A 27,241-nucleotide genomic window follows, 5' to 3' on the forward strand; every position below is an offset into this window, starting at 1 on the left:
GGGGGTGGGAAATGCAATTAGAGATCTGGGTGTTTGTCCCTTAAAAAAAAATAAGGTGACAAAGTGGTTAATGTCTTTGCAGGTTGGTGTTGATATCGCGAATCTTACTGCCACAGTCCAAATAGAGTACTAATTACTGCGAATGATGTCACCGTAGGCAGAGGAATAATCCCATCATTTAATTAGTTGAATGATTTAAACAAAGATTTGCATAGATGCACTAATCAGTTGCCATGAATTACTGAGCAGCAGTTGCCAGCGAGGGGTAACAGATCATACAGTTGGAGGGAAAAAAAATCTCATCTCCTTGAACATAATTAATTTAATTGTCCTCATTAGCTGTACCATTTGTTTTGATTTTATTTCTCCCTTTCCCCACACATACTTCTCCCTCCCTTCCTCTTTTCTTCTTCTCAGTGCATTGGTTGAGAGGGAGAGCACATGAAATACACACACACACATGCACACACATACACACACACACATACTGGGGTGTTTTCAGAGTGGCTGGAGCAGAGAGGTAGGGTAGAATAGCAGGAGCAGTGTGAATGGGTGAGGTGCATGTATGTCTGCTTACACGGGCTAGAGAAGCCAACTTAAGAGATCTGCCTGTGTGCAGAACAAATCCACTGAAGGGGTCTGTATTAACCTGCCGTTTGTGACTTTCGGTATTTTTCAGGTTAGTTCTGCGTTTTGTTGCCTTTCAAAGGGAGAAGAAAGCAAACTCCAAGCTATTTATTTTCTTATGAGTCTTTTATAAAAGAGAAGGGATAAAAATAAGTTATCAATGTTGAGACATTATTCTCTATGAAGGGAAGCATAATTTAGCCTGAATATTTACGGGGTGGGGGATGCATTGATAGTTTTTCAAGCTAGAACTAGATTAAAACTGATGGTGCTGAGAAGAAAAAAAAAGTTTTGTGGAGTTCAACTATTGAGTCTTTCTTGGCCCTTAAAACATTTCAGCCAGTGTCATTCAAATCTGGGCTATTTTTAAGCTTGACCTTTGACAGGGCTTTTTAAAATCTGGTGGGGATGCTATGATAGCTGCCAAAAAAAAAAAAAAAAGGATGACTTTGAAATTGGAAAACTTAGAAAAATATATAAGATATTTTAAAGCTGGCATGCAAAGTAAAGTTAAGAGAAGAGGAGGCTGGGGAAGAAGGGGACCTTTTTCAAGGAGAAAAAGAAATCTTTCCAGGCCTCTAAAACCAGTCTATGAAGACCAAGCAGTGATGCTGAAGACACTTTTTTGACCAAGTTAGTCTAAAATCAAGTTTCTAGGTGCTCTTGGGTGTTTTTCATTCTACCGTGTGAGTTTTAAATTGTGAGGAATTCAAATAATTGCAGGAAGTGTTCCGTGAGGGTGGAAAGGGGTTCAGTATCAGTTAAGGCGGAACAAGTTCACAGTTTGGTTCTTGGGCCACAGGAAGAGAGGGGAGCGTGGCATCTCTGGACCCGGCTTGTGTGGCAGACCTGCCCCGCGGAGCAGCGACTTTGGAGCGACTTTCATGAACAGAAGTCAGAGAACCAGGCGACTGCAGCCACCCCCAGACGTTTCTCCAAGGGGAGGGTTGCGCGCTCTCCCAGTGTATTCTGCTAGCAGTTTGATTCCCTGGCTTTTATTTTAATTTCCATAATTGGCAGCTTCAGAACTGGCTTTGGAAGACAGTTTGCTTTCAACGTGGCCACCTATTCCAAAAATGCCCCGGTTATTTTAGGATCCCTACCCTTTGCCTCCGGAGCTCTGTCGCAGGACTTCTTTTGGACGGGACCAGGAGGTAGGGTCTGTCCTCCTCCCCACAACCCCTCCAAGTCGACTCCAGCCGAGGTCACATTCTGTGCGCCCCGGGAGGAGGTGTTGGGGGGGGGGTGGGTCGTCCTCAGCGTTGGCGAGCAGCATATGCGTGGGGTGATGCTGACTGCAACTCGCAGGCTTGTAAATTTTCACCCTGGGAAATTAGCAACAAAGCCCGATCTGTCTTGTGGCTGCTTTGCACTTTCCGAGGGCGGCTGTTACTTGACTGAGCTGCAGAACAGGCACCCGAGAGCGAGCGAGGGAGCCAGCGAGAGAGGGAGGGAGAGAAGGAAAGGGAGAGAAGAGGGGAGGGGTGGGGGCGAGAGGTAAATAGTCTTAAATCGGAAGGGAGCTGCTTCTCTGTGGTCTTGACAAGCGCTGCCTGGGCTCCGCCGGCTCAGTAATAACTGAGTGACCTTTTCCTGGGCTGTATTAGGTCTGGCTGGGAAGGGATTGCATTTTGCAGCTGAGAGCCGGGGCTGCTTCAGCTCGGCTCCTCGCGTGCTGCCGGGGTAAGTTGTGTTGAGCCAGGACAGAAAGAGAGAGACAGCTTCGGACTGCAGTTGCCTAAAAGGAGGACACCTGTGGCTCAGATGCGGTCAACACCATTGCTCGGCGGATCCTGGAGGACCTCATTATTTTAAACTTAAAAAAAAAAAAAGATTCCTCCCTCCCCCTCCTTTTTTTTTTTTTTTTTCAAACAATGCTTCTTTTTGACCTTTCCCAAGGAGAAGAGCTACAAAGCAGCCACTGTGCTTTCTGAACGGCCTCCCCCTGTATCGCTTAATTGAGAAGGTAAGTGCAGCAACTGGATGCACACGCGGCGGCTTATTTGTGGTTGTGTGTGTGTGTCTGCGGGTGCGCGCGTGCGTGTGCGGATGTGGTTTTTTTTTTTTTTTTTTTTCTTCCCCAGCCTCTCCTAATGAGGCATAAACTGGAGCTGCAGCCCGGCTCCGCACTGCAACTTTCACTCGGGCTGCAGCTCTGCTGAGACGGTTTTGTTTAAATCATGTGAGGCTTCATTATTTTTATGATGAGACATGAAATAGATGCGGGCGGAAGATGGGGCTGGAAGGCGGGGAGAGCCGAGCGGCTGCGGCGCGGAACGTCTCAACTACGACTCGAGTGGATAATAGTCAAAGTTCCCGAGCAACTGCGGCATTTACACCCCCAACCCCAGTCCCCCGACACCCGGGGAGACAGAGGCTGGGAGAGTTTGAGAGGAGATGCTTGCCCTGGCCCGGCCCGTAGGAAGGGAATTCAGTCTTAGGTGGGTTCCTGATACCCCCCGCCCTTTGACCTTAGTTTCTGAAATTCATCACCTCCCTCCCCCATGAATTGAAATGACCATCTTTGGGTTCCTGAGGCCACTTCTGCCTCCAGTCCACTGTACCACTGTAACAAAAATACTGTTCCTACCAGATGGAAAAGTGAATGTCTGGGGGGAGGGGGGGAGTGGTGTAGGGGGAGGTTGGGAAGAAGTGTCGAGAAGAGAGGGGATCCTTGGAGCAAGGTGCCCCTGTCCTAATCGATGGAAATTCAAACTGCTGCGGCACATTTTATTTTACGGGGGCTACCCAGATTGCTGTTATGAAATACAAGTCAGATTTATGATCTTTTTCATATTGAACATGATATGCTATGCTAACGCTGCATGTGACAGTTTAATCAAATCCATTTGTTACCACGAAGCTAAAAGGGGCCGCTGGGATTTGGGATTACGGGCAGAGTTAGGGAAGCTTGTGGCTTTGTCATTCGCCATCATTTTGTACGCCGCCACCCGGCGAGGGGCTCCGGGTGTGCACCGCATCTAGTCTGGCCGCCCTCATCCCTTCCCCCACCCCCACACGCCCGCCGCCCGCTCCGACCCGCTCCCAAAGTGGGCTTCACAATAGTCGGTCCTCGGCGGGTGTAGGCTGCGCACCGGGTCCGCACTTGAGCTAAATCCGAGGGAAACCCCCTTCCACTTCTACCTCTGGGCTGGGTGCTCCATGCGAAGCTGCGGCAACTCAGGCACGCCTCAGTCAACTCATGCAGAAAAAGGAGAAAAGTTTTGGTAAGGTTACAATCTATCATAGATGCACTTTGCCGGCGCTCGGCACTCTCTGCTGCTCCAAAGCCTTCTTGCCCTTCCGCGGCTTTTGTGTCTCTTGGAAAAGATCTGAAATATTATTGTTTGTAACTGCTTTGAAAGACGGCTGCTTAAACCAATTAATCTTGCTAGGTGCAACAAATAACTGCTACATTCTTTGCAAAGCATCCTTGTGTGGCGGCAGAGACACTACCACAAAAGGCTGGAACATAAACTCCTCAAGGGATTCTTTGTTAGAGTGTATGTATGTTTCTTATTTTTTTTTTTTTTATTTTGCATGTGAGCTGCATCAAAATTGAACCCAGTCTTGCAAATCTCTTGTTGGCCTTTGCCAAGCACTAGCACTTTGCTGCCATGGTAACTGTAATTAAACTGATAAGAGTGGAAAAATGTCAGTATCTCTGAGCCTTGCAGCTGCATTGGAGAAAAAGGGAATCAAATTGGTTCCCAGCTCCATTGCTCAAAAAGGGGAGGGGGGTGGTGGTGGAAGGATGGGGAGGGGAGGGTTGGGAGTTGAAGGGGCAGAACAGAGTTAAGCAGCTCCAGCTCCTGAGATCTGGGGACATCTATTTGCATTGTTGTCCCTTAGGGGGTTACAGCCTGTAGGGACGCTCTGGGCCAGTGAACAGAGAGAAACAAGCTTTTAGGCCCAATCCAGTTCTCCAATCGGGGCCGGAGCTGGGGAGAGGATGAAGATGGGCAGGAGGAGAGAAAATCTTTTGTTTGGTACCTCTTGGCAATCGAATGGCCGGTGTTGGCCAAATTCTTTTAATCTGTGTCACTGCTCCCAGCTGCAGAACCTGCATTCCCATTTTCGAATCTTCCTGAGGCACCTTAATGCTGCCAACCCCCTTTAATGGATTCCCCCTTCCCGCTCCTTTTCCCAAATTGATCTCTGTGCATCTTCCGACGGGGACAAAATGTTTTCCACTCACTGCGGTGTAGTCAGTCCAAAAATATAGAAGACTGGGTCTAAGTGCTGCAGATCTTTTATTATGATTTTTTTTTTAACCCCAGCGTGTTGTGGAGTTGTGGTTACTTTGTTGTGTTAACTACTGAAGCTGAGACTGCGCGGATGAATGGCACAGAACAAGGGGACATAATGGAGTTAATCAAGCGTTAGGCTGCCTCACAATGCAATCCAGGCAATTAAAAGCTCACCAGAGTTTAAATGAAATGGTTCTACTTATTTCTGCACACCACACTGCACAGGCTATTATTTATGTCTTTTTTAAAAATTATGATTTCCCTTAAACTGTCAAATAACTCAGAATGGCAAGGTCTCAGAGGCAATAAGAATTTCTCTCAGAACAATTTACATGCCAATCTAAAACTAGTTATGGGTCCTGATGTGCTATAAGCAACTTGCAAAATGTTTCTCAGCTCTGAACACATAACTCTTAGCCAGACGCGTTCTGCCGGATGCTGAAGGGAAGCTGCCGGCTGGTTTATACCTGCTTGGTACAGGGTAACGTGGTGACTGCAAAATAGTCGTTTTTTTCCACAACTGTTAACTTGCAGAGTATCGAAAATGATTTCCTTTTCAAGAGTAACGTGATGTTGTTTTCGACACGAAGGTACCAGGATGGAGTGTAAAAATCTCAAAAACTCCTTCTATGCCCAAGGCCAAACAGAATTCTGTAAGAGTTTCAAATATTAATTGGCCTCTGAGTGCTAAATTAAAATGTCAGCCCAACAAAAACATTTTGTGAGGACAAGGAGGGTGGTGTTGCTTGTGCCAAATGTTGATATCTCCTGTCTTGTTCGCAAAGCATCGTGAATAAAGATAGTTGACCTTCCACGCTTGGTGATGAGAACACAGCTCAGAGAAACAGAGCTTAGCTACAACTAAGAAGGATTTGGATCAAAACAATTTCAGCTTGATAATATGAAAAAAAAAATAGCCTTATAAATTGGGTAATTAGACTAGCTGCTTTAAACATACCTCTCGGTGTTCTCAATCATGAAATCCAGGCTGCCATTTAGTATATCACAGTTTTTCCTTCCCCCAGGAAGACGGTTAAGAGGCACTTAGGTATGTTCTGTACTGTAATTAATGGGATTCATTCCTTGTGGAACCTTGCGAGAAGACGGTTAACTAGTTGTGATCAAAGAAACTTCATTTGTTAGAAGTTCTAGAGAGTGAGATTTAGCAGCACTATCAAGGGTTATGATTAATCTACACTAGACCCCGAGCTCCGTCAAAGACAGGAATAGAAAGCTGGCTATAGGAATACCACCTGCTCCTCTGTACAAATCCAGCTACTAATCTGCAGATCCGAGGACCACGGCTGTGCATCCCATGCAGAAAAAGCAGCTACTCTGATGCCTAGCTGCTGGTCCCTGCTCCATCACTCAACCAGAGAAGCTATTTTCTAATGGAAATTCAACATCATAATGCTATTATGTGAAATGCATGTATCATTTATAGTTAGAAAAGTTGTTCTGCTGTGAGGGTATGGTGTCTTGTTGTCTCTTAGTGTGATTAAAAAAGAAAAAGATAGTGAAGATAATAAAGGTAAAGGCTTTATCATCAGGCATCAGAGGAAACCGAGAAAGGTTTAGCTGTTTGGGAGCAGGGAACACACCGATAATGCTCTAGATTAAGGCTTGGTATTTCTTTCTTGATACTGTTTCAATTGCAGACACATTTAGTGTTTGTGTCCTTCTGTGTCCAAGTTTAAAACTTTCTGACTAACAGAGGAGGCATAATATAGCAGTGGTATCTCTGGATTGTAAGAAGGCCATCAAGTTTGGGCTGAACTGTCATTCCGCTTTGAGCCAGTCCCTGAACCTCTCACACTATCATAATTTGTAAAATAAAAGAAATTGGAATCAGTAGTTTAGAGTACTTAAAATGCGTTGATACGTATGCAACTGTGAATAATTTGTTCAGCTTTTTGAAAAACTGAGTGTTTGACATTTAGGAAAGAAGAAACTAGAAGGCAAATATCCCTTCACTGGAAAAAAAAATTCAATCAAGTTGTATTAACCAGAGAATTCAATTCATCTCCTTATTTATGATATGGAAATATGTCTCTAAAATGTATAAATGTCCCTGTGTCTAGTCTAGCATGTGTGTAGTGTGTAATATATGTATATAATATATATTTGCCTGTGGATGTTTGTGTAACTTTATATATATTGAAACTTTGTCTTCTGTTGTTTTTTCTTTGCTTTATAAAATAAGTGCATGTTTATGATAATAAATTACTTAATCCTATAGTTTAATTTTATATAAAAGTATATAGCCTATAGTTAGATGATCTGCCACTAAGAGATGCATAGACCAATGCTTGTGAGTGTCAATGCATTTTGAAAATTTTTAACATAATGAATGCTTGGAAATATCAAGGACATAGAGGGAAGTATTTGGATGTAAATAAGTATTATAGGATTGGTGAACTTTTTGGGTGACTGTACTTAGGCTTAAGTATAAACATCTCTACTGCTAAGTGAGGTTAGTGTATCCCATAAAAATGAACTTTCCTTCCACCAACTCATCCTTGACTGCTACAGTGTGTACACAGATTAGTCTCTTAAATAGCTTTTTTCTAGATTGTTAACCATTGACTCCTATTTTCTCCTGAAAGGAACTTCCCTATGTAGAAAACTGTACCAATAGAAAATTATTTACTATTAGTTCATGTAGATGATATCATCTTACCAGGTATAAGATGAGTTGATTGTTTTTGCTACTTTATAGGTATAACTTCATGAATGATTTAACAAAGACACTTAACAAAGTTTGAACCTCTTTCTTTTCAAAATTTATTTCAATTTCTGTATATTCATATGTTAGCCACTCAGTCATATGTTAGTCATTCAGCCAGGCTCCACTGACCATGGGATTCTCCAGGCAAGAGTACTGGAATGGGTAGCCATTCTGTTCTCCAGGGGATCTTCCCAACCCAGGGATCGAACCCAGGTCTCCTACATTATAGGCATTTATTTTGCCATCTGAGCCACCGGGGAAGCCGAAAGTCTAACACTCCTTGAAAATGGCAATCAGAAATGTTTAACTTAATGGAGGTCTTCGGACACCTCTTCATTTTTGGAGTCTCAGCTCTCTTTTTTGTTCTTGTCTTCCTTCAGGTATACAAATGCTCTCAGTCCAGCCAGACACCAAGCCGAAAGGTTGTGCTGGCTGCAACCGAAAGATCAAGGACCGGTATCTGCTAAAGGCATTGGACAAATACTGGCATGAGGACTGCCTGAAGTGTGCCTGCTGTGACTGCCGTTTGGGAGAAGTGGGTTCTACCCTGTACACAAAAGCTAACCTTATCCTTTGTCGCAGAGACTATCTGAGGTAGGAATTCGCCTTGCACACCAGTGATCACTGGATTCCTTTTAAAATACTTCTGTAAGTGTACTTGTGCGTTTTGTGTCTTTCCTGCCAGCTTCTATTCCTGAAAGATGTCCACCTGGCAGCCTTCAGCGCACTATGTCTGTGGCACAAACGAGGGCTTGAGTCATGGTCAGGAAAACACAGTATCTCAAAGTCTTTCTGTTTGCCTTGCCTGATGCTCCTACCTGGGGATAAGTGAACCAACCTCCAGTTCATGTCAAGGTGTTCGGTATGAATCAGCATACAAGTTTTCTTAGCAGGAAAGTGACAGGGTCGGGCTGAGCATAGCACAAAGTGATTCCGTGATTTTTCTGTTTCAGATTTGTCAGAGAAAGTTGGTTTGAAACTCTTATCTGGTATTTATTAGAAGGATCTTTAGTAGAATGTTGAAAACTTCCTTCAAGTGTAAATATACCTCCCCCTGCTCGCAAACCCCAGGGCGTTCCAAGTGATCTTCGCAAAGATAGCATTTGAATGTTCGTCTGCCTCAAGACTTGCAGTAGCTTTATGGAAAACAACAAAGTAAAGACCTCCATCATTATAGGGAAATGATAGCCACTCTCCAACCTATAAACATCTGAACAGTTTCAGGACAACGCAGCTGTTCTTGCTTCTGAAGCTATGAAGCAGGTTAATCTTCTAGCATTTAGTACTCTACACATGGACTTATGTTTAAGAAAAATTATTTTGCTTTTCAGGGGACTTTGTGACTTCATTCAGCTGCAAATTACTTATATTAATAAAGTAGGATCTATCAAATTAGAGAAATGATATATGGCATCATTTGGGTTTTCATATTTGATACACTTAATCACTTTTTCTAGTCTGACATTAAGTGATTTATTTTGAATTTTTTTCTCTTATGACACAAAATTTATCAATCAGCAGTAACTCCTTGGTCATTCGGGAGGTGTTTTCTAGGGAATTTGGTGCTGCTTCATATATAATTCAGTTATTTTCAGTCCAATTCAGTTTCTATATAGAAGAACATATTGTTTGATGAATGGTCGTTACAAGAGGGTGAGCCTGGTACTGTTTATTAGATTCTACTCTCTCCCCTCTTAGGACTGCTTCATCTGACAGCCCCCTGACTAATTATGACCACTTGCTGCCACTTCTCTGTGTCCCAAGGGCACAAAATACATGTAAGGTCCCAGCCATGGAAATAGGAAGTGGCTTTAGGGAAGGAGTTCTCTAACTACTGCAACTAATCATTAGAATTAAGCTATTCCATGAATTCTTGTAGACTCTGCAGTCTTGGAACTTTCCTCTTGCAAATAAAAAATTCTCTTCTGCTCTTTGTGAATTAGAGCCTGATTTCTGCACAGAGTGTATTTGCTTTTAGCGACTTGACATTGCTTCCTAGTTTTGCTTTATCTTGCTTTCCAATAGCCACAAGCTTTTGGACTCTGTCTTTGACTTTTGTTTACCACTGCAGAATCTCCAGTGGATTCGTGTAAAAACACTTTCGAAAACAAGGACTTTATATAGTCTAGGCAAGATTAAAGTGTTCTAATATGCAATAAAGACAAAAATTGAGTCAAATTTAGAGTCTTTTGAAATCTCTGGCTATTTTTAACTCAAAAATACAAATTTGCCAATGAAATACCTGTGTCCTGAGTGAAACTCTTTTGCGGTTGTCAACAAAGTCGAGAGCAGAGAAAGTAATCTTGTATTGTCTTCGTCTTCCTTATGGTAGTAAAAATAAGTTGTTCAACTGATATTTGATAGTCTCAAGTAAGTGTATTGTTGAAGGGAATTTATCAAAATAGTTTTTAATCTCAGAAATCTTTATCTCTAAAAGAGTCTATTTGCTGCTTTGTGTGATACAACTTTTAGTTGATTTCTGATAAGCTCAAACTTTTAATCTTTACTTTTTTTTCTTTAATCTTAACTCTTTCAAATTTAAACCCTGGTCCAGATTGCCAATATATTCATTTCTCAGAGTGCAATTTCCTCTCAAATTGGTCATTACCGCATTAATGGCCAGTTGTTATGTTAACAGCCTAAGGGTTGTTAACATTTCAAACTAAGTTGTTAACAACAAGCTTATCCCTTATTTAAACCGAAGGTTTTGTTGTATATAACATGGCTTCTTTGGCAAGAAGTAGTTCGTCAACACTTAAAAACTGCAGAAGTGAAATGGGTAAATGGCATGGGTGTAAAACGCCGTGTTACGTGTTATAGATTATGCCGCAGATGTGGTATTAGTTTTATGTGGAAAGTGCATAGCACAATGAAATTCTGTCTGTTTAAAAGCATACGTCTCTGATTGGCAAATTAAAATAATCTGATTCTGTATGTCAAATAGATGAAGACGTTCAAGCAGATTTTATGTACAAATTAATTTCTTTGAATCTGTATAAACAGGCGTTCAAAATGCTTATGCCTGCTGTGTGAGAGACATGATTTTAAGTTAGACAAAAATTAACTAAGGGAAAAAGGGAAGTGCACCTCAAATTGTTACTATCTATTTATTAATTACGTAAAATCTGCAATATGATCTGTGGACAAGTAATATTCTATGGCTGTTTTCCCGAGCTTTGAAAATAACTCTTCTCATTTCCTTCTGTGTTCAGCACATTGCTTTCTTGTATTTTGCACAACCACTGCTTAACCATTTAAATCCTATTAAAAAGTAGTTTAGATTGATTTTTGGATATTATGTGATATCTTTGAGGTACAAACGAGCCATACATACTTTACAGGTTTGTATTTCTCGGTCTAACTTTCCAGGCATCTAAGTAAGAATGTGGGAAAGGATAAAGAAAAAAGTAGCTTACCTGCACCAGTAAATTATAGATTATAGATATTATCTTGGGCCAGATAATTTTTCACATCTACAGAAGAGTGAAATACTTTTCGCCAAGTTTATTTAACTTCCTAGTTAACTTCTCCTTCCAAAAGAGAACACAAAAAGCACTTTTATTGCTGAACAGTGAATCTTGAAGTTCTTAGGTTTTATTAATATTTTGCCTTATTCTGAGTAGAGGTGGTGATGACAGGTTTTTACAAGTTCTTTATATGATAAATATAAGAATTTAAATCATAAGATATTTTAATTAGGGTGTTGGAAACTGTTATTGCAGTAATTTTTTCTTATTTGAGGCACATTTAGCTATATTTAAGAAAAAGAAAACATTTTTACAGTTTATTACTAAGTTTCAAATCTTGACAGTTCCTTTACCATAACAGGGCTGATATAGTATTTTTTATTTTTTCTGTAGAATGTAAGATAAACGTGTCTGATGAGAGGGAATTTGTCAGTTTGTAAAGGATTGGTCGCCATCCTCAGAAACTAATTAGAAATAGGAACAGAAACATTGACATTTTAAAAATTCCTCTATTAACGCTTTGTGATTTAAACTATGAAGTCAATCTGCCCACTGATATTTATATGCCAAGACCTAACAATGTATCTGGTAAAAATATATCCAGTACAGTTAGTTTTTTTTTTTTTTGTTTATGATAAAGTAGACATGGAAGCATTTTTGTGCCTTGAACTAAAGAATGCATAAAGTAAATTAGCAATTACTGTGTAAAACTAGCCAAGGTTTAGTAATGATGTTTACAGGACTATAGTTACTACTAAACTATCTTTCATTCTGATTTGTTTGGTAAGTATGAATAAAGTAGTTAATATATCATCAGTTTTAGAATTAAGATTTTATATCAAATTTCATGAAGTCACAACCACAAGATAAACCATAGTACTTTACTTCTCAACTTGGAGGCAGTGTAGAATATTAGCACTTACACTTAAGCTTTTGGGCCATTTTTGCCAGTTTTTAAATTTAAGCCTGCGTTTTCTTGCTTGTGGTGTATTTTAAGCATCAAGGTGATGAAGACTGTATCTTGCGTCTCTGTGAATGATGTTTTACCAGAGAATGTACTCAAAGCTATAGGGAAAGCTACATATAGCTTTTTCTACACAAGAAACAGAAAACATCTTGTATAAAAGATAATGCAGTTTGCTATTTTTATACATGAAGATGATTTGTTTAAAATGAAAGTACTGGGAGAAAGTGATGCTTCATGCTCCACCACAGCTACCAGTTAACAAAAAGGATTTGGAACTGTGATGCTGATTGCCTATTTTAGTGCTTCAATGTAATAATATGATTTTTACAATAGAAAATTAAAATTAAATGCTACATAGAACATTAGCCTAGCTATAACTTTATTTCACACTGATCAAAACTGGAGCTTCTAAATAAATTTTTATGAGATTAAATTTATGTTAGTAGATAATTATGGCCTTAAAAGTAAATATGAATATATTATTAATATTATTTTATCTGACAGTTCACTGCACAGATTCTTTTTTAATGCTAACTGACATTCATTCTGTTTTTCCTGCTTTGTTCTCTTTTTAGATATTAGGCAGTTGGAGAGCAGTACATTATTATTATTTGAAATATAACTTTTTATTGTTTTAAATTCCAAAAAAACTAATCTTATATATGGAATGACGCTCCTCCCAAATAATTTTTTTTTCATTTGAGCTTTCTTAACATTTTATTATGGTCATAACTTTATCATATTTAAATGTCTAAGCTAATCTTTGTATTTTGAGATATTTTGCTAAGTGTTAATAACTTAGATTCTAGACTCTAGGGTCTTTTAAAAATACTGCTATATTTTCTGCAAATTATCTTGCTTTATTTACAGCTTTATAAAATATTATAATTTTAAGTTTATTTTTCTGTTTATTATAAAAAAGCATTATTGCATTCTATTTCAAACATTTTATAGTATATATCTATCATTCATGGACCAGCACAAATCAAGAGGGATAATTTTGTGTAATACTTTGGGAGAACACCCCTTGCTTTAGAGAAAAATTGGTAGACCCACACTAGAATTCCTGAGCAACAATCTCTCTGCAACAATCTCTGTTAAAAATATCCCATCTACATAGAGAATTTCTTATTTATAAATTTATCTGTCCTTAATTCTGTAATATACTCATTTTCAGGGAATGAGTACTTAATTATTCTAGTTTTGGGCCTTTTGCTTTGTTTTATAGACTTGAGATATTGTCACTGAAAATAACCTCCACTAAGAATATTAAAAATAAAATACTTCACACTGTTTCTATGTCTTTACTGTTTTTTATCTTTTCATAAAGCGTGGAATACTCCAATCAGGATAGTTTTTAAACATAAAATGGATGTTAGACATACCTGACTTAGCAGAAAAATATTCTGTTTCTACAAGTATATTTAGGATTAAATACACATGGAAGAACTACATTTGAGAATTGCTAAAATTGCTTATTTTGCACTTTATAAATACATAGAACTCTGGGAAAGAATCTCTTATTTTTGGTTGCTCTTAAAGTGTATCAAAGTAAGGCAGCACTTCATTTATAAGCTCACCATTAACTTCCATTAAGTGACTAATAGTAAATGTTAATGCTGTTTTGACTGTATAAACATAATTTATTAAGGAATCAGTTTAAAATATGCTGAAAGTAATAATTTTGTAAATGGTTTTGATGAATATATGCATTGTAGAAATGCCTTATGTAGTTCAGTTTTCTGCCTCACATAAAAATTATGTAGCTTTAAAGAAGAATTGCACCAACCTAAACGACCACTGTATTTTTTTTTTTCATTATATTGTGAGTCATTGAAATCTTATTTTACCATTTGGTTTGAAAACATTTACCAGTTCCTATGAGAATGACTTTTATCATTCAAAATTATACATTGTAACCTCATCCTATCTTCCAAAAATAAACGTTTCTCACTTTTATCCATAAATGTTAAAATATGTAGATTGTAAATGTAGGACAAGATCTTGAAAACAAGGAAAGTAAAAATAAAAATAGCAGTACTCTCTCAATCAACCAGATAGCTTTTAAAACAGAATTCATGTTAGCCACATTTCTTTAAAAAGGCATTTTTCTCCTTTTTAATTTTTTAATCAGCTTATATAAGCAATTATTCCTCCTGATTCACAGCATTTCCCTTTGGCAGCACCTAAAGAGATGTAGGGTACGTATGCACGCTGCACATACAGATGTTAGAATCTATACAACCACCGACTTTGGTCATACTTGACTTTTACCAGATCACTATACTTTGGCAGGCTTTGAAACTTGTAAAATTCAGATACTTGATGCCAGCTAATTCCTTAGTATTGTAAACCGTAGCTCTGACTTATTCCTACAGAGTGTTCACCATTCTAAGAGGAAAGACAAGTTTTATAGTACTGCAGAAGGCCTAACTTTATTCCATTGTGATTTTTATCACCCAATTCTGTTTGTCTCAGCTCCAGTGGAGTTTGATACTGTCTGCTTCATTTCCGTCTCTACCATCGTAACATACTTGTTTTGATGATTAACCGTATGTTCCCCTTCTCGAGGGTATTTATAAGAAATTTATTTTGAAGTAGAAGTTCCATTGTGAAGCAAGAAATGTGACATTTAGTTTTGTTTCTTACTTTAAAGCGATTTCTTTTGCTTATTGAGGTTTTTTCCCCCTTATTATCCATGTAAATGGCTAACTCTTCCCTCAAGAACTTCGGACCTAAGCATACCCTTTTATTATATTCATCAAGCATGTTTGCTGTATTACAGACATAGTTATGATGAATCCCACATCAGTCACTTGGGCATTCACCTGCACCATTTTTGCTTTCTGCTCTATACCCTCAAAACTTCTTGATAGATATTTTTCTTCTCAACGAATTTTTTTAGTTATATAAAGATCCCATTTCTTTTGCTGAATTCTTTTACTCCATAGTTTTGGGTTTTTATGATGCAAAAATCTCTAGCTGTGGACTTTATTAGTTGAAAACAAAAATCACACTTGAGATAGTCATGTTGGAATAGTTAGATCTCTGATTTGAAGTTGGAAAATTAACATTAAGCTGCATGTATTTAGTTAGACTCTAACCAGCATGTTTTGTTATGATTCAATGTAATATTAAAAACTCTCCAACTGGGCTACTGGGAAAATAAAAGACTCTTAGGATTTCAAAGATTATTTGCATAGGAGTACACCAAAGCCATATTTAAGTAAAATTGTTATTACTAATGCAGTAAAGCATTGCCTAAAGTAAACCCATCCTATTAATAAAAACAAAATCAGTTTTAGTAAACATAAATATCCAATATGACATGGATTAGTAATGGGGCAGGGATCATAAAATGTAGTAATGATAACATGTAATAATTATCTAAACACCGCCAAGAAAAAATAAATTCCCATCTCATGCTGTGAGATCCCAACAGGCAACTTCAAGAGCAAAAAGAAGTTTTAGACATCACTAGTTTATTCTGCGGAGAAGGCAGTGGCACCCCACTCCAGTACTCTTGTCTGGAAAATCCCATGGATGGAGGAGCCTGGTAGGCTGCAGTCCATGGGGTCGCTAAGAGTTGGACACGACTGAGCGACTTCACTTTCACTTTTCACTTTCATGCATTGGAGAAGGAAATAGCAACCCACTCCAGTGTTCTTGCCTGGAGAATCCCAAGGACAGGGGAGCCGGGTGGGCTGCCATCTATGGGGTCGCACAGAGTCGGACATGACTGACGCGACTTAGCAGCCGTTTATTCTGATTTCAGAAAACTTTTAAAACAATGCCATGTTTTTATTCTAGCAATTCTATTAATAGCAGAGGTACATGTCATTGTTGAAAATATTTTATTCTCTTCTTTGTTTTAAAAGATTTTGAAATCTCTTAAATAGTACCCTTTGATAGATTGCTCACATTTCACCAAAAAAGTTAAGAGTCAAGACTGTTCACAAAATACCTTATGGCATTGAGCATGATGCTTACTTTGTTTTTATCAACCATCCCATAAAAATACATTCTGACCAACAGCTGCATATTAGACACAGGTGACTTAGACTGTAAAGAGACTGCCTGCAGTGCAGCAGACCCAGGTTCGATCTCTGGGTCGGGAAGATCCCCTGGAGAAAGGAATGGCAACCCACTCCAGTATTCCTACCTGGAGAATTCCATGGACAGAGGAGCGTGGCAGGCTACAGTCCATGGGGGCACAAAGAGTTGGACATGACTGAGCAATTAACACTTTTACTTCACTTTCTAAGATGAGTGTTCCTTTGCTTGAGTGGAAGGGATGGAAGTAGAGAGGTGAATAAAAAAATGATCATAACTTCTAACACTAAAAATGAATAGTAGTTTCAATTGGCAGGTTTATTTAGTTTTACGGGTGAGAAGTTCAACTGTACTATACTATGAACATAATTATAAGGCCTATAAGTATTACATATGACTATCCATTGAGGGATGTCTGTGTTTTGGGGATAAAAAGAAATAATGTTACTGAATTGCCTAAAAATTTAGCAACTAGTATTTTCTGTGACCATTTATTAGGGAAAAAAACTGAAAACGGTTCTAAGCTATAAGGACCCCTTCTTTTGACAACATGTCCTTACTGAGTGAATAGGATTGGGGTTTGTATTTATGATTACATGTTTGTATTTATGATTACATGTTTTGCTGTATTTAACAGTGTGAAAATGAAGCCAGTTAGTTGCTTAACAAATATTTGAGTGCCAATATTTCATTTCTATAAACAATGAATATATAACTTTATATTTATAATTGATTTTGTGTAATACATAAATACGAAACTGTTAATATTTTACTATGTAAAGAATAAGATAGTCTGGGAAATTTGGGAAGCACTTAATGGAAAATTATTTTTCAATATTTTTTTTTTACAGCTGATATACTCACCATTGTTAAATAACTAAGGAAAAAATAGGAGGAGTTTTAGTGTAGTTCTATCACGTGGAACCAGTACAGAGAATGAGAAGAGGTATAATTAGGAATGAGTAGAAAAAAAATTCAGGGAGGATGTTACAAATAATAAGTAAAAATTGTGCTCTGTGAAAATCCTTTGGTAAGCCAGTAGTCCTTTTATAAAAACTGAGATTCAAGCTTCATAGTTAAGTTTCAGATGCAGAGAAAGATAGAGTTAGCCTTGTAACTTTCATGCTGTTTGTATCATGCGGCTCTCACTGTAGATACTGGTAAGTTATCAACAGATGGCAAAACACTTAGCATCATAGGTCCCCATTTTCCCACTGAACAACTATTATCCTGTACACTCTAGGTGGGGCTTCCCAGGTGGCACTAGTGGTAAAGAATCTGCCTGCCAATGCAGGAGATGAAGGTTCAGTCCTGGGTCAGGAAGATCCCCTGGAGGAGGAAATAGCAACCCATTCCGGTATTCTTGCTGAGAAAATTCTGTGGACCGAGGAGCCTGGCAGGCTACAGTCTGTGGGGTCACATAGAGTCAGACACGACGGAGCACATACTCTAGGTACTGTACAAAGCTGTCAGACACAAGGCAGAGTAAACCACAGAAGTAACTCCTTCCTGTGTAGAGATTATATTCTAGTTGGGAAAGCAGATAATCACAAAATAAGTATTGAGTACATTAGGAAGATAATAAATGCACAGGAAAAATGGAGTAGTGTAAGAATTTGAGCAAGCTGCAGGAGTTGGTGATGGATAGGGAAGCCTGGTGTGCTGCAGTCCATGGGGTCACAAAGAGTCAGATGCGACTGAACTGAACTGAAGAGGTTTGCAGAATTTGTATTTATGAATGATGATGCCTGTGTGAATGTGGTGGGGAGGAGATAAGGATTTGAAAAATTAACAGGGTAGACAGGCACAGTTTGTTGAGAGGGTGACTTGAATAAAGACCTAAAGAAAGTGAAGGAGCTAGCCATGGGGATGTATAGGTAGGACATTCTGGGCATGGGGCCAGTCAGCATGAAGAACTTGCAGTGGAAGACTTTCTAATGCGTTTGAAGAAAATCAAGGATGCTCGTGTGGTTGGAGTGAGAGAGAGAGAGAGGAAGAAGCAAGGATTAGAGGCAGCCACTGTGGTTTTGTGGTACCCTGGTATCATATCACTGTTCCAACCATGAATGCCCCCTATACTTTTCTAAATGACAGGTGATAAAGTGGTACCATCTGAGAACCACTGTGATGCTAACTCAGGCTGTTATAGACTGAATTCCCACTTGGGATTACAGAACTCATCTGCTAAATTGAATGAGATTATTTTAATGTATAATTTACTAGTATTTTTTTTATGTCTTTTTATTTCACTTCAGTGATGACCCTGTGTGATTATATAATAGTTGTGAAGTATGTGTCTCAAAATAGACCCCAGGATTAGGTCATTTGATTGTTGCTAATTCAGAGAGATGGTATAGTTGTATGTCTGAGCTGAAACTGATACATCTACACATGTCTACTATACGGTTATTGGAGTATTTATTATATAATACAATAGGAATGTTCATATTGATGAGCTAAAGCTGCCAACACAACATGGGTGAAGGTAACATCTTGGCCAAAGATGTTATTAAACTCTGCCCTGATCACAATATAATAGATATTTTTGAATACTTACGTAATAAAAATTGGAAAGATATGGATTTTTCATAGGCTGCCAGTTTCTACTCTTGAAGGGGAAATGTCAGTTATTCTATCTCTGAAAAGTTATCTTTTTCCATTATTTTTAAAGTCAAGCTGAGTTTTGTTTAATGAAATTAATTTCTGGTACAAAACATTTAAAATAACATATTTGCTCTCATTATGGTCAATGTTTCCAAATCCAGCATTTAGAGGAAATGCATCAAAGACGTATTGTTACTTAAAACAATTGAATCACCTTCCTGATGAGATGAGATAAATTGTTACAGAAGTGTTCTGTTTATACTCATGCTTCTGGCCCCTCACCTAACCCCAGCTCACTAATTTTAATTTCACATTAAGAAGAGGCAGGCATTCATCTCCCAAACGAAAAGATTAATATGCATTCTTATTTGTGAGAGTGGGATCTGGATGTGCCAGCTGTCTCTACTTTTAAAATTAAAAGTTAAATTTCATCAGTAAATACAATCAAAGTTCTTGAGCCTGTATTTAAATTTATAAAATGGGCTAGGATGCATTATGGGTGTTGGCTAAGAAGCTGCCCATTGATCTTACAGAGAGTCACAGCATGAACAAGTGAGCTTCCAAAGCGGTGATTGTCTACACTTCATGCACAAAGAAATCTCGAACACACTTTCCAGAAAGCTATGAAGTGGTGGCCAGATGACTTTGCAAGCTTGAATTCCTACTGTCATCCTGCACATCCTAAGTGTTTTGTTTTGTTTTTTACCTGTTATGATCTCTAGTAGCCCTTCTATTCTATTTGGTAGGTGGGGCATGTGTTGTAACAGCCATCTTGTCTTCCTTTAAGCCAAAGACCTATATTCCTAATCACTTGGTGATTCTCACCTTCCAAAATGAATCAATTTGAGCTTGATTTTTTTAAAAAAGATTTTTGGCCATACCATGCGGCATGCAGGATCTTAGTTCCCCAACCAGGGATGGATATTTTTGAATACTTATGTAAAAAGATATGGATTTTTCATTGACTGCCAATTTCTACTCTTGAAGGAGATATGTCAGTTATTCTATCTCTGAAAAGTGATCTTTTCCCATTATTTTTAAAGTCAAGCTGAGTCTTGTTTAATGAAATTAATTTCTGGTACAAAACATTTAAAATAACACATTTGCTCTAATTATCATCCCCTGCAGTGGAAGTGCCAAGCTTTAACCCCTGGACCACCAGGGAAGATGCCCAGTTTGAGCTTGATTTTAAGGAAAAGTCACTTGGTCTTGACTGATAGTCTGCTAAGTGTGGAAATAATCTCGTCACTGATAGTTATTAAATTAACTATCATCTTTAGCACAGAGATCACATGCTTATTCCACTAAAGGTGTTCAATGCTTTGTCTTCTCAATTAACTGTGGATTGCTGCAGTGACCTGAGAAAAAAGTTATGTATTTTGAGGAGATTAAAATTTTTTAAAAAAAATTTTTTGATTTAGGAGTAAGCAGAGTCTTTCATTCTCACTAAAACTCAGTTTTTCACTGTGCTTCTAAAGTCACAGATTGGGGGAAAAATAACAAAATAAAGTCACAAGCTCATTCTGCGTTTCATTTGAACACATATAGTGTATTTTAAATCTTTCACTGGGTATTTCTTATTAATCTACCACATTGTGTTACCCCACTCCAGCTATCGTTAATGGCATGTTAGTCATATGTGGCTGTTAGGATGCATTCATTCATCTGCTGTTTTTATCTTCTGTGATATTACTTTATACAAAGAAAAATGTGTATTAGTTCTTACCAATTCTCTAAGTTTCTCCCAAACCAGATGCTAGTTAGACCTAATCCCTAGGTTTCAGAGGCATCAAGGTGAGGAGTACAGATGTGATGTCTGCCCTTTTCCTGTGACTTCCTTGTTGTATCTTCCTAGGCAAGTTACTGAACCTCTCCAGGCCTCAGTTTACCTATCTGTACATAGGAGTAGCAAACCCATTCAGGCAGTGTCAGTGAAACACCATAAGGAAAGAATCAACACATAGGCCAACACTCTAGTGTAAGCTTCTGTTCCAGAGGAAGAATTGTGCTGAGTTATGGGTAGTTATGGCGCTACCAGGTAGAGCCAGTCTGCCTACCATTTCAGGACATGCAAGAGACGCAATTTTGATCCCTAGGTTGGGAAGATCCCCTGGAGTAGGAAATGGCAACCTACTCCAGTATTCTTGCCTGGAAATTACATGGACAGAAGAGCCAGGGGGGCTACAGTCCATGCGGCCACAGAGAGTCTGACATGACTGAACACACACACACACACACACACACACACACACACGCGCGCGCGCACGAAGATAAGACAGAAAAAAGAAGAAAAGAGACTAAGAAAAAAGATAAGAAAAAAGACTAACGAAACAGATTAAGATGAGATTTAAGGATGATTAATAATCAGGAATATGAAAGGCTAGTAACATAATAAGATCTTTTACTTTTCATCTACAAAGAAGATAGATGGAGAAAGGCTTAAATACCACATGCACCTGAAGCCATATAGGAAAAAAAAATAATTTAAGAGTGGAGATTATGGGAATCTGGAATGAGTTGTTAAATTAAGATTTTAGTGTATTTTGCATAAAGTAAGATGAATTTGAATCTTTGATGGAAACTACTGAACATGTGATTTTCTTTGTAACTGAGGTGGTAGTTTTCTAAAATGTCTTATATGCCCATGCTCTCCACACTCAAGCTTGAGAAAGTTCTATGACCTTGTAAAGCATTATATTTAATATCCCATAGGGTAGAATTATATATAAAATATTAGCTTGCTTTAAGTTTCGTTTGTAGTCTTGACTTTTATATCTTTTTCCCCAGATGACAAGGACAGTTGAATGCCAATATTTTAACTGGTATTCTTTTTCACAGTGTTCTCGAAAACATTTTGTTTATATACCTTTATCCTGGGGAAGTTTAAGTGGGCACCCTCAATTTAAATAGATATTGATAAATATTCCATTGTACATTTCTAAAATTAGGAAGACAATGTGTAAAGGCTAAGGTATCAAATAAACAGAAAAGCTATTCCTTAAGGATCCCTGCGGTTTACGTACCTCCAATTTGGAGAGCACTCTTGTTTTTAATAGCTTTTTAAGCTTGATTGCAAGTTGTTTGGTAGTGATATGTGTGAATAAAAGGAAGGGAGCACCAGTACTTGGGGAAAGAGTTGTAAAAGGGAGATGTAGTAGTTGCTTGAAAGAAAGGGACTAACCATGGGCTGCTATGCCTGACGCTGTTCATTTAATATTAAATCAAGGTTTGGTTTTATGAGAAATATCCACTGTATGTGGGCTCTTTCTAAAACTGTACTATAGCCACTGGCAACATTAATATAAGGCAGAGTTCCTCTCCCTTCCCGGCAACCCCCAATTCTGGACACAGTGAGAGTTTGGACAGATAAATGCTAAAAGAACCCTATGTACCAAAGGCAGTGTTTACTGCATGTAATACATATCATTGTTTGTCTCCTGTAGTGAAAAATACTTGTGTCGTGCTGGTAAAATGCACTCCTGACAGACCAGTGCTTGCTATTATAGGGTCCATTGCTTAAAAAAATGATACACTGACAGAAATACGATTTAAGAAAATTTAACACCAAGGGTAGTCAACCATGTAGACTACTATTAAGGGGCCAAAACTCAAGGCCAAGGGTTTATTTAAAAAAGAGGCACAGTTTATTTGCTAGTAGTAGGCAAAGTTAAAAGGAAAAAAAAATATCGAACTTGAATTCCTTGCTCTCTAGTCTGTAGAAAATTAATGAAAGCAACAGTTCAATAAGATTTTATTGCAGAAATGTTTAAGTGCAACATTTTAAGAAGGCTTTGGAATTTTTAAACAGTTACTTACCATTTAGAAAGCTGTAACACTGCAGTGCGTAGCAAATTGTTCTCATTGGATCCTAGGTACACCCCGTGATTTTCTTAAAATGTGTAGTCAGAGCTGGTTGGTCTGAAATCACTTTGTTCATTTCATCTTTGTGTGTGTAGATTATAAATATATTTGACATTGACAGGTTAGCAGCACCCACAATTACTACAATTTAAAATGTAAGCTATTGTCCAAGTCTCCTTATGGGCATAGTTTGGTGGTTAAATGCATTGGATTTGTAACAGGGCCTTCTGAGAAGGAAAATAACCAAATATGAGATATGATGAGATACATTGGATTACAGAAGAATACAAAATATATTAATGAATAAACTGCTACATAAGGATGACAAAACATGTATTTTTAAGCTGTCACATAGCTCTCATATTAGAGAAGGAAACTCCATGAATTTAGGTCAGATGTAGTATCTAATTTTACCATTTTAAAAACTCATCTGCCATCCAGTGATATTTGATGCCAACTTTGTACTGATTACATGTTCCTTTGGGAGAAAGTTTACAAAAGTAATGCAATATATAGTGTGAGTTTCAAAGTTTAACATGGGTAGCAGAGAAATGGAAAATATATCATTCACTGGTATGGAGAATCAAATAATACATATCTTATGTCCGCTACCCTGTTGAAAGTGAAAGTGTTAGATGCTCAATCATGTACAACTCTTTAGGACCCCATGGACTCTAGCCTGACAGGCTCCTCTGCCCATGGGATTCTCCAGGCAAAATACTGGAGTGGGTTGCCATGCCCTTCTCCAGGGGATCTTCCTGACCCAAGCATCGAACCTGGGTCTCCTGCATTGCAGGTGGTTTCTTTACCATCTGAGCCACCAGGGAAGCCCTATAAGACAGTGTAGCCCTGGTGGTGTAGTTTTATTGCCACCACCAGGATGGGGCCAGGGAGGCAGTTGATTGTGCCATGAAAGGATGTCCCAAGATGCAATGCTGTGTCTTTGCAGATGTCCTCCAAAAGGCAGTTGCCTCCAATCTAACAATGTTATACCACAGATTCTTCTAAAAGGTAATGCCTGTTGTCCAGACACATTGTTCAGGGCTTCTTTCTTCAGCTGTATGTTGTAGCAGGCACAGAATTTCATGCAGAAGAAGGCTGGAATCCTCACTTCTCCATTTCTGCACACCTTTTAGTGATGTTTCTGAAATTCCCTATGTGAAATGTATCACATCATAGTACCTCTGCAGTCAGTATTCTTGCCAGAGATTACAACTTCAAATGCTGCTTCTCAGTGCTTATTTTTTAGGAAGCTTTCTGAAGGAAATGGTGTCTATGGTGGATTGATTACCTGAAAAACTAGATACTAACCTATTTCTTCTGATAGCTTTAATATATTTTTTGGATCACTTCAGAGAGCTCTACACTTGACCTTGACCCCTGAAAACCTTCCACAGTCTTGTGCATGAGGGATCGCCATTAGCTGGCATTGAAGAAAATGTTTATAAATAACCGCAGACATTTCAGTGTGTTAGAGGTGCAGTTATGGGCTTTGTTTGCTGTATCACACAATGTCCTGTGGGTTCACTATTGAACTTTCCCCCTCATCTTAGAATAAGAAAAGTTCCTGGCCAGGCTTTTTAATCCATACAGTTGATTGAAATGTTTGAAAATGTTTCTTAGCATCCTGAATTCTTACAGGATCACCATCCTGCATCCCCTGTATACTCATTATGTTCCTGTTTCAGGTATCTCCTGGGAGATTTTGAAATCATGGAAATGAAATTGTTTAAATAATCAAAGTGGGTAAACTACACTGGAGAGAACTGCAATGGGGAGGGAACTCACTGCCCTGGGAAGTCCCTTCTAAGGAAAGAGCTCTTTTGTCTTTTCTAGAACCTCATGGTGATTGCCATTTCCCTGGGATTAAGCAATATATCTTCAGGAGCCCTTACTGTGCCCAAGTTAAGATATTTGAGGTGACCTACTTATTTTTTTAATTATAAAATAGGGCTTTTTTCTTTTTAAATTTTTTTTCAAAATTTTGTTTTATATTTTAGTTGATTACAATGTTTTGTTAGTTTCAGGTGTACGACATGGCGTGCCATGCTCAGTCATGTCCAACTCTTTGTGACCCTGTGGACTGTAGCCCCGCCAGGCTTCTCTGTCTGTGGGATTCTCCAAGCAAGAATACTGGAGTGGGTTGCCATTTCCTTCTCCACAGGTGTACCAGAAAGTGATTCATTTATACATATACCTATAACCACTCTTTTTCAAGGTTCTTTTACCATATACTTCTTTTTTTAAGATTTTTTTTTAATGTGGACTATTTTAAAGTCTTAATTGGATTTTCTATAATATTGCTTCTGTTTTATGTTTTGGTTTTTTTTGGCCAGGATCAAATCTGCACCCCCTACATTGGAAGGTGAAGTCCTTACTACCAGACCACCAGGGAGGTCCCTTCCCATATACTTCTAAACAAACTCTTCAGCCTTGTAATTATTCATCACTGGATGAAGGACAAATCCACTGCCACCACCCCTTTGCCCATCGATTTGATCTAATCCTCTCACTTGGATCCCTTTCCCCATTTGCTGTATTTCTGCTGGTGCCTCAGCTCAACACATTTCTACTGGGTCTTCTGGAAACCTTGTGGCATTGCCAATAAGCATTCTATGTCTGTTATCTTTTGGCTTTATTTCATCAGATAATTGCCTTTAACTGAGTTTCATCTTTGCTTTAACAGAGTTTTGCCTCTGCTTTAAAGAAGTGGTGTTCCTTTCAGCTGTCCACGAGGGCACAGTACTACTTAACTTTGTAAATCCCAGAATAAATCTCATGTTCCATGAAACCAAAAGAAGAAGCTGGTATTCTCTTGGATACCATCTCTACCCAATAATAAAAATGCATCATCCTTTGAAAAAAACTTATGCAGTCCGGTTACACCAATTTTTACCCTTTCTCGCTCCTGTCATTTTGCTATGGTCGTAATTATAGGCGATTTGAAAAGGCTTATAAAGGACCTAGATGAAACCAGTCCTAACTTGTTTAACTCCCTTAAATATTAGACATCAGCCCTCCATTCCTAGGATCACACACAGCTTCTTGTCCTTAAAAAAAGTATTTCATCTTAGGAATCTTTTTTTTTTTTTTTTTTTTTTTTTTTGCTGGGCCATGGAGAAGGGAATGGCAACTCACTCCAGTATTCTTGCCTGGAGAATCCCATGGACAGAGGAGCCTGGCGGGCTTCAGTCCATAGGGTCACAAAGAGTCAGACACGACTGTGTGACTACCACCACTGTGTCATACGGGATCTTAGTTCCCTGACCAGGAATTGAATGCCCTCTACTGTGGAAGTGCAGAGTCTCAACCACTGAACTGCCAGAGAAGTCCCCATCTGAATCTTAAACTCCATAGTATCATTTTGACTCACTTGCAATACAGCTGTTCTTTGATTTCAAACATTCAGCTCTTCCATTGTCTTTTCGCCTAATTTGGTTAAATCTATCAGGCTTCTTCCCTGTCCGGCACGAACCGGACTGTTGGTCATGTAAGCCCCCTTCCATCTTCTACCATGCCTACCCTTTTATCTTAGTGCCCAGCAAGACTTTTGTGTGACAAACTGTCATTGGTATTCCACTCCCTGCTTTTCTACTCCAATGGCATGGCTGAGCATTGCTGGAAACAAGCAAATAAAATATAAATTGATGCTCCCACAAATAATTGGTTTTCCTCTCACTCGGCCTCAAGGGATGAACCAGTTATTTGTACTTGGCCACCATCCTTGCTCATGACCTTCAACAGCTCTACTGATCATTCATAGTTCCCCTTGAGGCCCGTTTTTGGAGAGTTGTCCAATGTCTTTGCTGCTGCCTTCAAAATTGAAGCCATCAGGCTTGATATAAATCAGCTCTCTACCACCATTTACATTTAATCTGCTTGTCTATTTACTTTTAACTTTTTTTTTTAATCTCATCTCTGTGAATGAGGTGTTCTTGTTGCTTGTCCTTTGCTCCATTCCCTCCAGTATCCTGTGGGTTTTCTTTGGATATAGTATCTCCTTTTTCTTTAGTATCTTTAGTATTTTTTTCTTTATAAACTTTTGACCCTCAACATATGAATATACTCAAAATGTTCTGCTTCTGAAAAAGCAAATCTTTATCCTACAGATACATGTTCCATACATGCCTGTGTGCTTAGTCGTGTCCTACTGTTTGCAACCTCATGACGATAGCCCGTCAGGCTTCTCTGTCCATGGGATTCTCCAGGCAAGAGTACTGGAGTGGGTTGCTATTTTCTCTTCTAGGGGATCTTCCTGATGCAGGGATCAAACTCACATCTCCTGCATTGGCAGATGGACTCTTTACCACTGAGCCACCTGGGAGTGGCTCAGATATATGTTGGTGTTGTCCAGTTCCTTTATTGTTCAGTATTTTTAGAAGAATAATCTCCCTCTCTTCAATTTCATCCACCTGTGACCTGGCTTCTACTTCTAAATAATCTACTGAAATTGCTTTTCTTGGTATCTAATTGCTGAAACAAATGGACATTTTCTCAGGGATCCTCTGTGAGGTTCTTTTTCTTTTAATAATGTTGATCACTCCTTTATAAAAGCTTTCTACAATCTTAGATGCCATGACCCTACACAGTCCAGACTCTTTTCTGGGTATCTCATCCCCATCAGACACTTAAAAGAGTGAAGGAAAATACCTTAGGAACACTGATCTTATTGAAGCGCACTTTT

General features: G+C 38.6%; 1 protein-coding gene across 1 annotated transcript in view; it reads left to right on the forward strand.

Annotated features, from left to right (window-relative positions):
• Positions 1-3,829: 3,829 nt before the first annotated feature.
• The window catches only part of LMO3 (LIM domain only 3), a 56,892-nt gene continuing 33,480 nt past the window's right edge, over positions 3,830-27,241 (forward strand). The window contains exons 1-2 of the mRNA XM_068971857.1: positions 3,830-3,854; positions 7,986-8,199. Coding sequence (XP_068827958.1) covers positions 3,830-3,854; positions 7,986-8,199 — 239 coding nt within the window. The remainder of the gene's footprint in view (positions 3,855-7,985; positions 8,200-27,241) is intronic.

Source organism: Capricornis sumatraensis, chromosome 4, assembly GCF_032405125.1.
Source record: "Capricornis sumatraensis isolate serow.1 chromosome 4, serow.2, whole genome shotgun sequence".
In the NCBI taxonomy this organism is placed as follows: Eukaryota; Metazoa; Chordata; class Mammalia; order Artiodactyla; family Bovidae; genus Capricornis; species Capricornis sumatraensis.